This window comes from Maniola hyperantus, chromosome 4, assembly GCF_902806685.2.
Source record: "Maniola hyperantus chromosome 4, iAphHyp1.2, whole genome shotgun sequence".
NCBI classification, from domain to species: domain Eukaryota; kingdom Metazoa; phylum Arthropoda; class Insecta; order Lepidoptera; family Nymphalidae; genus Maniola; species Maniola hyperantus.
The window spans coordinates 5,647,743-5,661,078 of NC_048539.1; the positions used below are offsets into that span (position 1 = coordinate 5,647,743).

The 13,336-nt window shown below is 36.8% G+C and overlaps 2 protein-coding genes across 2 annotated transcripts; one reads left to right on the forward strand and one right to left on the reverse strand.

Moving 5' to 3' along the window:
• Positions 1–791: 791 nt before the first annotated feature.
• mtDNA-helicase (mitochondrial DNA helicase) lies at positions 792–9,696 on the forward strand. Its single transcript, XM_034985583.2, is given in 11 exon segments — positions 792–1,297; positions 1,986–2,212; positions 3,018–3,282; positions 3,550–3,701; positions 4,510–4,595; positions 4,597–4,663; positions 5,112–5,255; positions 5,704–5,892; positions 6,560–6,748; positions 7,486–7,572; positions 8,570–9,696. Coding segments are annotated over 11 exon segments (1,974 nt in total). The 5' UTR covers positions 792–1,035; the 3' UTR covers positions 8,876–9,696.
• On the reverse strand, positions 9,179–13,182 carry LOC117997318 (uncharacterized). Its single transcript, XM_034985579.2, has one exon. It carries the CDS (start codon positions 12,982–12,984, stop codon positions 10,852–10,854), a length of 2,133 nt encoding a protein of 710 aa, XP_034841470.1. The 5' UTR covers positions 12,985–13,182; the 3' UTR covers positions 9,179–10,851.
• Between the last annotated feature and the right edge of the window lie 154 nt (positions 13,183–13,336).

Genomic DNA, 13,336 nt, shown 5'->3' on the forward strand with positions numbered 1-13,336 from the left:
CCGGCCATCATAGCGTGCCGCTAGTGTAGTGTAGTAAGTATATTACTCATTTAAGTTGAAGAATAACTTTCTTTTACTTTTATTTCTAATACATAATACTTACTTAGTTGTTATTAGAGGGTAAGAATGAGTAGAAAGCGTATACAAATATGTAACTAAGATTATTTATACTGGACATAGTATAATTTTATAAAGTACATTTAAAAACTAAATTAGTACTTATTTGTAAATATTGATGTAAAATATAATATTAAATATATAATTTAGATGACTGAAATATTTTGTTTTAAACACAGACTGATAGCCTGGAATTCTAATTTATAGAAATACGACTTCACGAGATCTATCGATCTAAGTATACAGGAAATATAAAAAAATTGACTTTATACTTTGACGTAAGATTTTTGCACCTTTATTACCTGTTATCTCCCAAAGCCACCATGGGGACTATACATAGAGAAACTTTCAGCTTTTATGAAATAACGAAGGTCTGGCACGCGCTGGATCATAGTCCATAATAAAAAGCGGAGAAAAGGTGGTTCCTTTCTAAGGGCATAGGTACTCTCAATTTAATTTCTGATTAGATTTGATTTTTAGTAATTTGTGCTGACAAATCAAATAAGCTCTTTTTCGAATTAAAATAGATTTTTTTCAGAAATCAAAATGCTGACTGACATCGGTATAAATGATATATACAAAGAACATATAGTCAATGTCATATACACAAAGAATTTGGACGTACTACATAAGGTCAATGTTGACTGCACGAGTTGACTAATCTGATAAATAACACATGATCATCGACATAGGAGGTAATAATCCTTATTAAAAAAATCTTTGCACATGATATAATAAAATCGTGAGTGATCATCAACTGTCACGATCCGTTTCCGTATGTAAAAAGTACTCTGTGGTCACGATCTTCTGCCGTCACCACCCGTCACTTTGACAATGTAAAAATAAACAATGTGTTTTGAGGTTATGTTTATATTTTTATTATGTTTCGTTATAGTTTAATTATAATTAATCATTATAATGTATCATATTACAAGGGTTAATAGATTCTCCAAATTAAAATCACTCATAAAATCAATAGTTAAAGTGAAAAGCTTACAAACTGTAGGCATAAATGATATACCAAAAGTAGTAACCGCCGACATTCGAAAATTATTACGACAAAAAGGATTTGCCGTTCAGGATGGCTTCACATCGGTGACAACAAAATGTACGATATGCTCAGATGAGAAAGGTGAACCAAAGAAAAGTGAAAGTAAACTTTATGTCAACAAAACAACAGGTATGTTTTAGGTTAGTTACTATTAGTTTTCGTGTATTATTCATCAAAGTTATAATTTTATCAAACAATGATTTCTGCGTATTAAGATATCTTACATTCGTAATTAACTTCGTAAGTAACTATTTGTAAAAAAAAAATTCTAGACTAAGTAATCAAAAATAAAATTAACATTTGTATTTGACAACATGCTGCTGCTGAAAAAGAGTTTATACTATATTCTTCTCTCATCCATACTATTCATACTTTTATATACTTACTTAATATAGATAAGAAAGTTTGTCTGCTACTTTTTCTGTCTGAACTGATATTTCTCTAAGGACATAGAATACTTTATTTCCTGGAAAAACAATGTTTCCTATAGATTTTTTTTAAAACTTAATCCATGTGGTCAGAGTAGTGGACATAAGAAGCCTACAAGCAGTAAGCATAGGTAGTAAGACATTAAATGATGACAACCAAGTTGCATTAAAAGATATATTGAGGCTAACATCCACTAGGCTCGCGGAGCGGAGATCACAATAACTTGCCACCTTTATGTGTACTATAGAACTGTGTATATCAACGACTCGCCGAATTGTGCCCAAACTCATTGTTTGTCATACAAATTTCAGTCAATACATTTTGGCTTGATTTGTCAGTTCCTCAGTTGACTCCCAGGCTTTAAGAACTTATTGAATATTGATTTCAGGTTATTTTTTATGTCCAAAATGCAATGTTCATGGAGACTGGAATTTACTTGAAAGAGTAATAAAGAAATCGAAGCTTGATGGCTCAATTAAAGATTATATTGATAATTTACATAAAGAAGTAAAAGCCTTTAACACAGCCTGGCAAACAGTTATTGATGAAACAAAATCTATTCAAAGCTTAAGTGAAACAGAACTATTGGAACTTTTTCGATTATTTGAATTTCCTGTAAGTTATACAATTACCACTAGAATAAAATCAATACATTAATGTATAAATATGAAAGTGTATCTGGCTGTCTGCTACCTTTTTACTGCCTATCCATTTAACAGATTTGATGGAATTTGGTACAGAAATAGCTTACAGCTCCTGTAGATGAATATAAGCTACTTTTCAGTCTGGAAAAATCAAAGAGTTGCCTTCGAATTTAAAGAAAAATGGTCAAGCAATAGAAATAGAAAAACTTTGTATTCAAACAAACTTATAAGTAGGTCCTTATGAATTATCAAATGCATCTACCACCTGTCCAGTATGCCTTAGTTGCCAAGGTTGTGGGCACCATCTCTCTCTCTCCCGTCGTTCCTTCATTGCTGAAGATCGTGGTCCTGGCAACCTGCCCTCGAATAGATTATCTGTTTCCATCGGCTTCTGTCAGTGGCCATTTTCGCAATGTGATAAAATCCACACCTGCTGGACTCCTTTAGCTGGTTGGACCACCTAGTTGGTGAGCGGGCACCATCTAGTACTGAATAAAACTGGGATACTTGTCAACCCTAACCATTTATATTTGGTTTGCATCTGCAAGATGAATTCTAGTAGCAAATAGATCAAAATACTAAAGCTAATTAAAACATTGACTTGACTGACTTACTTGATCTTTTATTGAAAGGAAATAGTCTTGCTGTATTTTTTAAAGTTGGTTCAGTTTTTTAAGAGACACATCACTAAACCTGGAGAACAACATTTTTCATTCTGGTGTGTTTGTATTGGTCTGTATTTTCTTAATCTTTTATGTTTTCTTGCTATGTTGCAGTACCATCATGAAGCTAGCAAAGTCTTATCTGAAGTACGAGTATCAATGGACCATACAGTATTATATTTTCCTTTAAGAAATTCACTAGATAATGTAGTAGGTTACCGCAAACTGCAAGCGGGAAGGGAGGAGGAAGTAGAAAATCATGGTTTATATACAGCAGGATTGTTTTACTGTAGGGCTATGAAGGTTAACCGCACCGACCAGGCTATACTTGTACCTAGTATACAGGATGTACTACATTTGGCTGCAAGTAACATACCTGGTAAGTATCTAGTGTAAAATTGTTAAATTAGCCACAATATCTCATTTTCATACCTCATTCCACATCTGATACAGTTATCTTTACGATATATCCTCCTATAGCATATAGTTTAATAATAATTGCAAGCCTTAATAGCTCAACGGTTAGGGAGTGGACTGAAGTCCAAAAGGTTGACAGTTCAAACCCCACCTGTTGCACTATTGTCGTACCTACAGATCACAGGATCGTTTAGTTGGAGGGGGAAAAAATTACTTAATGAATTTCTAGGTACCTTCATTTGGCTCAGCACCTGCAGTCTCCCGCCAATATTGTTACCGACTCTGGAGAGTTACCAGAAGTTGTGTCTTTGGGGAGATTGGGACAACATGAGAGTCATTGCTGAGAAATTAGGGGAAGAAAGGTGTCGTTTTGTAAGGCAAGTTTAACTTGTTAAAAAATTATCATATCATCATTAAGCTAGTTACAAAGTCATTTTGTCTACGCAAAGTGCAAAAATCCTTATAGATGCTTTTATAATATGATTCCGAAAGAGTGCTCAGATTTGCCATTGCTTGCATGACACATTTAAATAATGTTAAACAACATTTTATTAAGTTGTGGTTATTATACAATTGACAAATTTAATGACAAGATGAAAGAAATAAACTTTTACATAGTGCTTTCGAATCTTTAAGTGAAACTACCACTAGCACAGAATGCTCTTTTTAAATAGAATCTTACTTTTTCATTTACTTCTTGACTCTGCGTGGATTCAGTTTTTAAAAATCCAGTGGGAACTCTTTGATTTTTCGGAATGAAAGTAGTCTATGTCACTCTCCAGGTCTTTAACTATACCCATGCGAAAAATCACATCGATTCGTAGCTCCGTTACGACGTGATTGAAAAACAAACCAACAAATACACTTTACATTTATAAGAAAATTTAAAATTTTATAGAATTTGCGTAAATACAATCATCATCATCATCATCAAACGATAGGCAATCCACTGCGCGGATGTCCACACCCACAGTCTTACGACGCTGAATCCAATCCAGCGCGCAGCGGCTCCCTGCGAATCTCCTGATATCGTCCGTGCGCCGTCTCCAAACGCTGGTCCAACGCTCCCTGCGAGGTCGCCATCCAGCATTCTATGGCCCTAACGTCTATCGGTTTTTTTTAACTATGTGCTCTGCCCATTGCCACTTTAGCTCGCAAGCCCTGAATACAATATTTTATTTTATTGTAGACCGACCGATGTTTGGTGACAGCAACCGAGGCGGCAAAATGCCCATCTTTCCTAAAGGCGTTGGTGTCAGAAGCGAAGCCAGGGCGCACGGTCTATCACCACTTTTGCGGCATTGAGAGACGACGTGTATTCCGAACTCACCAACATCGATAAGGTAAGGTAGGTAAGAAAACTAAGGAAAAAGATTTCGTTTTACCACTTTTTTGTACAAATAAAGAAAGTGCCAATGTAAGTTCCATCTTACTACTAACCACAGATATAATAGTCTTCAAACCACGAATAAGCTTAAAATTCGAATTCGATATATATATTAAAACTAGCTTATCTCGCAACTTCGTCCGCATGAACAACACAAAATTTCCAAACTCCTATTTCACCCCCTAGTGGTAGAATTTTCAAAAAATCCTTATTTAGCTGGATGCCTACGTTCATATATCCGCTATCTGCATGCCTTTCGGCCCGATCCATCCAGTAGTTTGAGGCTGTGGCGTTGATGAGATCAGTCAGTCAGACCTTTTGATTTTATATATTTAGATATATTGTATTGAACCTCTTTGCAGCTGTATAAAAGTTGAAAAAGATACGATTTCTTATTATTCCAGGTCCGAGGTGTAAAATGGCTTCGTTTCCCGCTCTTGACGCGTATCTGGGCTGCCACAGGCGCGGGGAGGTTGACGTTGCTAACTGGGCCCACCGGCTGCGGCAAGACTAGCCTCTGCGCCGAGATGTCGCTCGACCTCGCGGCAGCAAGGGGCAAGTACCTATCATCAATCTGTCATCAATTCATCGTTCACAACTAATGACATCGTTTCAATAACAATCCTTCAATCCTACAATCCTACAAGACCAGCGCATTTGTTGCACACTCATTTTGTATTAGTACCGCAGAGTATCAGAGTTTTGCCGTATCGGACATACGATTCTGATGTTCGTAGAGTGGTACAGAAAATTTTCATGATGGCCCCCCACTTCATACCACAAATTGGTGAGTTCCTCAAGAGTCTTAAGAGCTTGACGTCTAAGTTGGTTTTTAACTGACAACATTAAATAACCACCACCTACATAAATTCAAAGAAACCCGTGTAGAAAACTAAACATACTATCACCACACTGAACTAATGACTAGAACTACTATCTACTAGGTATTACTTTGAAATCATTAATGAATTCAAAACCTTTGCCTATATTTTAAAGGTAACAACATTATGGGGTAGCTTGAGATCCGCAAACTTCCGCTTAGCAAGAACAATGCTGCAGCAGTTCGCTGGCGTCTCGCTGGAGCAGAACCTGCAGGACTTTCCCAGGTTCGCGGACGAGTTCCAGAAACTGCCGATATTCTACCTCGCTTTTCACGGACAACAACCTGTTAAAATTGTGATGGAGGTAGGTATAACTATTATTACTAGATAAACTTATATTTTACTAAGCAGATAAAAAGTCGTCGTATAATAATAGACGTCGGCCCCTAGGTGGAGGATCTGGGCCCCCGGGTTCGATCCCTATGGACGCATCTGTAACTTTTTGAAGTTATGTTATAAAGCAATAAAAATCATTGCCTTAGAGTTCTCCTAATGTTCTCAAAGGTTTGTGAAGTCTCCCAATACCTACTTGGCCAACGTAGGTGGACTAATTTAAGATCTAAACCAGCCAGGGGCCTCCAAACTACGGCCCGTGGGCCGGGGTCTTGGTCCGCGGGTCGTGTTTCCCGCGGGCCGTGTTTCAGTGAGCTGAAAATGCCTGACTTCTGGTCTACCATGTTTATTATTAATACATATCTGTTTCTATTAGATAGATCTTGGCACTTTGACCTAACCCTAACCCTCCCTATTCCCTCTCCACCAACCTCTCGGTTATATGGGCCGAATCCCGGGTGAGCCCTCCAGTACTTCTTGACTACAAATTTTATTTATCTCTGTCCTTGTTCTGGCCTATTGAACTAGTGAAGAATCTTAGGCTAAAGAGTTTTAAGATCCCTGGTCTAAACCCTTCACATTCTGAGAGATGCTCAGTGGTGAGCCGGCGATGGGTTGAGAAGATGTTGATTACGCAGGCGGTAGAGCACGCGCGGTACATGCACGACATCTCGCACGTGGTCGTGGACAACGTGCAGTTCATGCTGGGGCTGGGCGACGAGCGCGAGGGCGACCGCTACATGCGCCAGGACGCCGTCATCGCCGCCTTCCGCACCTTCGCCACAGCGCGCCACTGCCACGTCACACTCGTCATGCATCCGCGAAAGGTGCGCTTCATTTTTGAGACTCTTTTTTATCTTATGTCGACTTGCACTCGCATTTCAAATGGAGTTTACAATGCAAAAAGTCGATTAGTTACAAATGCTTTCACAAACAAATTTGCAAATGCATTTTTATTATTATTTGTTGTTACAGTGGCAATAGAAATTACACAATCTGGACAACTCTACCTATTTTTTACAGTTCATGAGAGTGCCCGCTGACATGCAGACAGACGGGCGGACAGCGGAGGCTTAGTAATAGGGTCCCGTTGGCACTCTTCCTTTATTCATTTACATTTACTGTATACCTCTGCACAGTTGGTGGTCCATGGCAACACAATGTCAAATGGTCCCAAAAGGCCTAAATAAACGACGAAGATAAAAAGAGATGGGTGATTTAGGCTAGCGCTTGGCACAACGCACAACAGACGGAAACGTTTAAGTGCGAAAACCAGCCCAGAGTGAAGAAGAAGAAACGCTTGGCTATCAGACCTGGTGGCAAGTGATGATGCAGCCTAGGATGGAGTGCTCTTGCCTAGATGCCTATTCACTCTTGACAAAGGTACCCATATTAAAATTGCAGGGGAAAGTTCATGCTGGAAAGGTGTTCGGTTCTAGCGGTTCGAATTAGAAATGAGGAGGCAAATCGCTTCATACATATCCGTCGAATTTCGGCTACGTACGGGTGCAGACTTTGGCAATGCCTTGCGGTGGTGATACCCTAAAAATAATTTTGTTTCCAGGAGCGTGACACAGAAGATCTCTCCACGAGTTCTATCTTTGGAAGCGCCAAAGCATCACAAGAAGCTGATAATGTGCTTATTATTCAAGTAAGTTTACTATATAAATAGATAGTTTTTTTATGCAAATAAACTTTTACTATTGGTTTTGAATCGTCAGAAAAATCTACCACTCTGATTCGAAATGCCATTCCTACGGAGAAGAATAAGCAAAAAACTCGGCGGTTGCTCTTTTCAAATATATTTTAATTTACGATAATAATCAAGTCAAGTCAATCAGGCTGTTTGCGTCCACTGCTGGTTATAGGCCTTCCCAAGAGCACGCCACCACACACGATCCTCCGCCTTCCTCATTCACCCACTTCCCGCTATCTTCTTAAGGTCGTCAGTCCAGCGGGTTAGAGGTCGATAATAATATTATGCCATAATTTTATCAGTACCCTTATTATAAATGCGAAAGTGCGTTTGTTTGTCCTTCAATCACGTCGCAACGGATTGACGTGATTTTTTGCATGGGTATAGATAAAGACCTGGAGAGTGACATAGGCTACTTTTTATCCCGGAAAATCAAAGATTTCCCACGGGATTTTTAAAAAACCTAATTCCACGCGGACGAAGTCGCGGGCATCAGCTAGTAAGTAATAATTTCTGAAGCGAGTCAAACCTACGTTTTTTTATGATTTATATAATCTTCGATTAGGTAATATTTTTTTTAGTTTTCTTTTAATAATTTTTTAAATGTGTGTAAAGGCAAATCTAAAATTGACTGGAATTTATTATAAAATATTACACTTATTTCCATAAATGACAATTGTAGAAACTACATTTATCAGCATTTTTGTAGGTAGCCACTATAACAAATAATAAAAAAAATGGCCGCCATTAACTAAAATAAAAAGTAGGTATAGAATAGTGTTGTAATTTGTACGACGGAACCCTTCGTATGCGATTCCGACTCGCACTTGACTGGTTTTTTGTGGGATGTGTGATAAAATATAATGTTTTCTATTTTCGCCCAAGAGGGAAATCTTTTCCTTTCGTTACAAAATGTTAATATGTAGTTTTTTTATTTGAAATCTTTTCTCAGGATAAAAGGTTGACGGCAGTTCGCGGGAAAAAGTATCTGCAAGTGGCCAAAAATCGGTACAGCGGTGACCTCGGCATAGTTCCTCTAGAATTTGATAAGGACTCCCTAAGTTACCAGTCCAAAAAGAAAACCAAGAACAAGCCAGACGAACCAGACAAGCTTTTAGGCCAGTGCTTTGAGGAGTATTCTTTGGAAGATCCACATTATAGTGGCATAAAATCATCAAAAAATCACAAAAACCGAAACAAGCCTAATGATGCTGACACATTTCTTAGCGATATATTAAATTTAAATAGAACTAGATAACAGTTTGCATGTTAAAATATTTTATGTAGGTATGTACGTTTTTATGTATGTAATGGTGCATTTAAAAAATAAAGTGATGATTACTTGAGATTTTGAATTTAAATTTCAAAATTATTTAAAAGCGCCCAGTTATGCAATCCTTATTTGTAAGAGACTATAATAAATAAAAAACATGTCTTGGCACAAAGTTTCATCAAAATCTGTTCAGCAGTTGTTTAATTAAATTATATATTATTTGGTTATGGTGGTATTTTCACTGCCGCAATTTATCTAATTGTAATTATTGTTTCTAAAACAACAAACGAGTTTTAAAATAATTTATTTTTCTACAGGAGATCATACAGAAGTTGTACACAATCATAAATGAATCATTCATGATATTATCAGAGCTATACAATACTCTAATACTATTTTCATAATTTCTGTGTTAAATTTTACAGTATCTTAATTTATTATCATTAAACATTATTATGATTACAGAGAAATCTTACAATAATAATCCTTCTCAATATAACTAATGTGAAATATATTATGTATTTTTGAAATTACATTTCATAAACTTTGTAAAAAAAAATAGGAGAACATTGGACACTAAATTAACTAATGATATAATTATTATTATATTAGGTACATATTTAACTTATCTACTTAAATAAACGAAAAGAAATAGAAACACCCTCTCCAGTAAGAAATTGATAATAAGTATGCACCTAGGTATAGTATTTTTATTTTTTTAATAGATATAGCGAGCAGGCGGGTCATCTGATGTTAAGTGATTACCGCCGCCCATGAACATTTACAGCACCAGAGGAGCCGCCGATGCGTTGCCGGCCTTTTAGGAATTTGTTGGTTATATAATTATTTATTAACAGCACAGAAAGATAACAGCCATCAAATGAAATAGATCATTAGCGCCTTGCCTTAATTGTTAGATGATATCATAAATCAACATATTGTAATTTATTAAAAACAAACAAAAATTAATGAAATATGTAAAAATAAAAACATTTTATATAATTCTTTTCTTGTTTTGTGGCTTTCTCCTCTCTAATGAATTGAAGGTCTTAACTCTTTAAGCCTATCACAGATTTACTAAGTAAATTAGCAAAGCATATTGTGATTGTTAAGATCAGCTATCCATACTAATTATTATAAATGCGAAAGTGTCTGTCTAGCTTTTCACAGCCCATCCAATTTCTGGATTGAAAAGTTCAAAAGCGGTACCCAAATATTTATTCATATTTTCAAAACAAAACAAACTTTAGTAACTTTGTTAAGTTAAAGAGAGATTATTAAACCCGTGTGAAGTTGGGGTGGGCTGCTATCAATAATTTGATTGATCTGCTAAGCACATTTCTACCTATTCCCGCTTTGGTGGATACTGGGCTTACGTGTTGCTGATATTTCCCTTTCCCCTCCAATTAAGGCGTATATAGGTTGATTCACGTTGATGGAGAATCAAACCTAAAATCTAAAATTGTACATAAAATATTATGTACCTCTATTTCAACAGTGTAATGCACTTTGTACCCAGAGCAGACACCCACATTCGCGTGAATACGAAATTGTAGAGATAGATGTATATATTACAGAGGATGCTATGTACAATATTTTATTTTCATTCCCTATCAATGTGCTCAACTTGATCTAGAGTGGGTGTTGACGATAGTGCAATAAATGGAGTTTGAAAGTTCAGATTTCTGTCCACTTCTTGACTATTGAGCTACTTAGAGTTCATACTATTTTATTGATTATATTACTATTTATGCATCTGCTCTTAACATTTTTATCTCAAACGTGTATGATGAAATTTAATACTAAATACAAATGCATTCATTAATAATCTCAGCACATTACTCTTATCTACCATTTACACAATGGGTAATAATAAGAGCTGAAGAGTTGATATATTAATTACTTATATATCAGTACAATGATCTTTAGACTGTATTTTAGCAATTAACTCAAAGAGCTGTTTATTTGATAAAATGATAATGAAGGGCATCAACCAATGATGTGTCATTTGTCCGTTCTTGTCTCCTTTTGCATTTAGGACAGGGCAAGCTTCCATTTTGACATTTAGCATGAAAAACACTCGAACATTCGTCACATCTATATGTTGAAATTGTCTCAAATGGATACAATATCTTGGAGTCCTTGCAAACTTCACATATGAAGCCCTTTTGGCTGCAGAGCCAACAGTCTAGTACATGGGATCTTGCAAAGTTAACTACTTTTTCTAACTGTAAAGCCAAAGAATTGTTTGGTATCTGTGCTAAATCTGATATTGTGTACAAATGCACATGATCATACAGGTACTCCCTGGGCCACACACGTTTCTGTAGCTCCTCAATCACTGGTTCACGGCAAGTAAAAATGTAAGTTCTCAAAAAATTCAGTTGTATTCTTAACTCTTGGAGCTGAGCCATATCCGAGACTCCACAATATATTTTTGGATTAAGCTTTTTCATATCTATCCAAGGATGATGTTGGAATTCTAATAAGAATAATGCTGATTTTTTTGAGACTGGATACCTTTTGAAGTCCCAATTGTGTATGACTCTGGCTGGAATGATAAATACATTTGGATCCATACAATTGGAACAGTAGTATTCACCGGTGTACCCACAGACTTTAGCTTTGGAAACTGTGCTGCCGAGCAAATCTTGACAACCCTTACACTGATAATTCTGGTAATCGAGGCCCTTCTCTCGGGATAACATACCCAGTTGTTTTATCATCATTTGCAACTCCTGAGGTGTAAAGGAGCCGTTGATAGAGTCTGAAACCACTTCAAAGTCCAATCCCTGTAAGCTGGGGTCATCGGCTGCTGCCTCCACTTTTACGTCACAAGACATATTGTCATCCACTGTTAGTTGCAACTCCTTCTGAATGTCTTTCATAATGTCCCTCAAATTCTGGGTATGGTCTACGAGAGAGGATAAGCTTTTCAGTTCTGGGGTTTTGATCATGCTGCTGCCGTGAGATGAATTTGAGTTGATAGATGCATTTAAATCGTCGTGACTATTGTTTGACCATTCTTTGCCACGTATTGAATTCCCAGTGACTACCACATCACTGGGTACAACGAAATCTCCAGAATCTACTGATGAAGAATAAGCCTGGAGAAGGTCTGGGGACTGGACTGTTTGATCTGCTGGCTCCTGACTTGTTGTCGCTTCAATTACTTCTAATGAGTCTGCATCAGATTCTGATTTTATATTATCTGTAGTAGTAACTATTTCAGCTTTTTCTTTATGCTTTTCATCACACTTCTCTGCATTGGTGGCCACATTTTTTTCATTAGTTTCCTTAGTTAAATCATTAGAATCTTTTGACAGAATAAATTTCAAAGCCTCATCTTCATTTAAAACAATTCCACTGATACTGGAAGCATGTGTAGGGGTCAGTGCAAGCTTGGGTTTCACTTCATCTGTCAATGTGCTAGCCACATCTAGGCCTGCAGTGATTGGTGCTACTCTCATGGTTGGCACCCAAATGCCCGCTTGCATCAATACCTGTTCAGGCCATTGATTCAGTAAGCTGGAATTGATTGGTAAATTAAACTGGACACATGTTTCCAATCCCTGAACTAGTTGCTGCGCTACCTCTAATATTTCAGAATCACAAACAAATGCACTCCTGTTGTAAAATGGCTTAACAGCTGATATATTCTTCAACAATGTGGACATGTAAGAAGACAGCAGACATTCGTTGAGAGCAATTCTGAGCCAGGCTCTACACTGCCCTATTTCAGTGTTGATTTGTGGGAGAGATGAGATCTGATCAATATTCTGCCTGTGTGATAGCACGAGTATCAAGGGCCAGAAACTGGACTGTGGCCGGTAATCGGGATCGCCGGATATTACGTTCTTAGCTTTTCTCAAAAAAGTGTCTTTCAAACCGTGAAGAAAAACTGCCTCTAACGCCATACACAGTGTGTTTGTGGAGTCTGTTGAGCCGAGTACGCTGTGAAAATTCTCCTCGAATTGGCTATTGTATTGGATATCTTTTACACATTCTGATAAATTGTTTATAAGAGACTCTTTTAGTATTGTGTCGCGGCTGCGAATACCAAAGCCCGATGTAACATTCTTGAAAAACGACATGTTTGTTTTTATTCACGCGTGTGCAATTGATTGCAACGGCACTGAACACAAGATTTCAGTAATACCGTTTGATTAAAATCACACTTTATAGCTATTTATAATGTAATTATAATTATACACATTATTTATATTTCACAAATTTTTCATTTTCGTTCACCATGGAAGTCAAACTCAAAAACGTCAAAAACCATAAAAGAAATAAGCAAATGCAAATGGCAATAAGCACAGACCAATAACATAATATGCAATAAGCAATAAGCATGTCAAAAACTTTGAAAATTTTGTGTCAAAACCATAGAGTAAATGAGACTTGAAGACCTGCTAATCATAGATTAATGTCCTATATCCACAG

Coding starts and splice junctions, on each gene's coding strand:
- LOC117997318 (XM_034985579.2), bottom strand. CDS start 12,984: ATGTCGTTTTTCAAGAATGTTACATCGGGCTTTGGTATTCGCAGCCGC.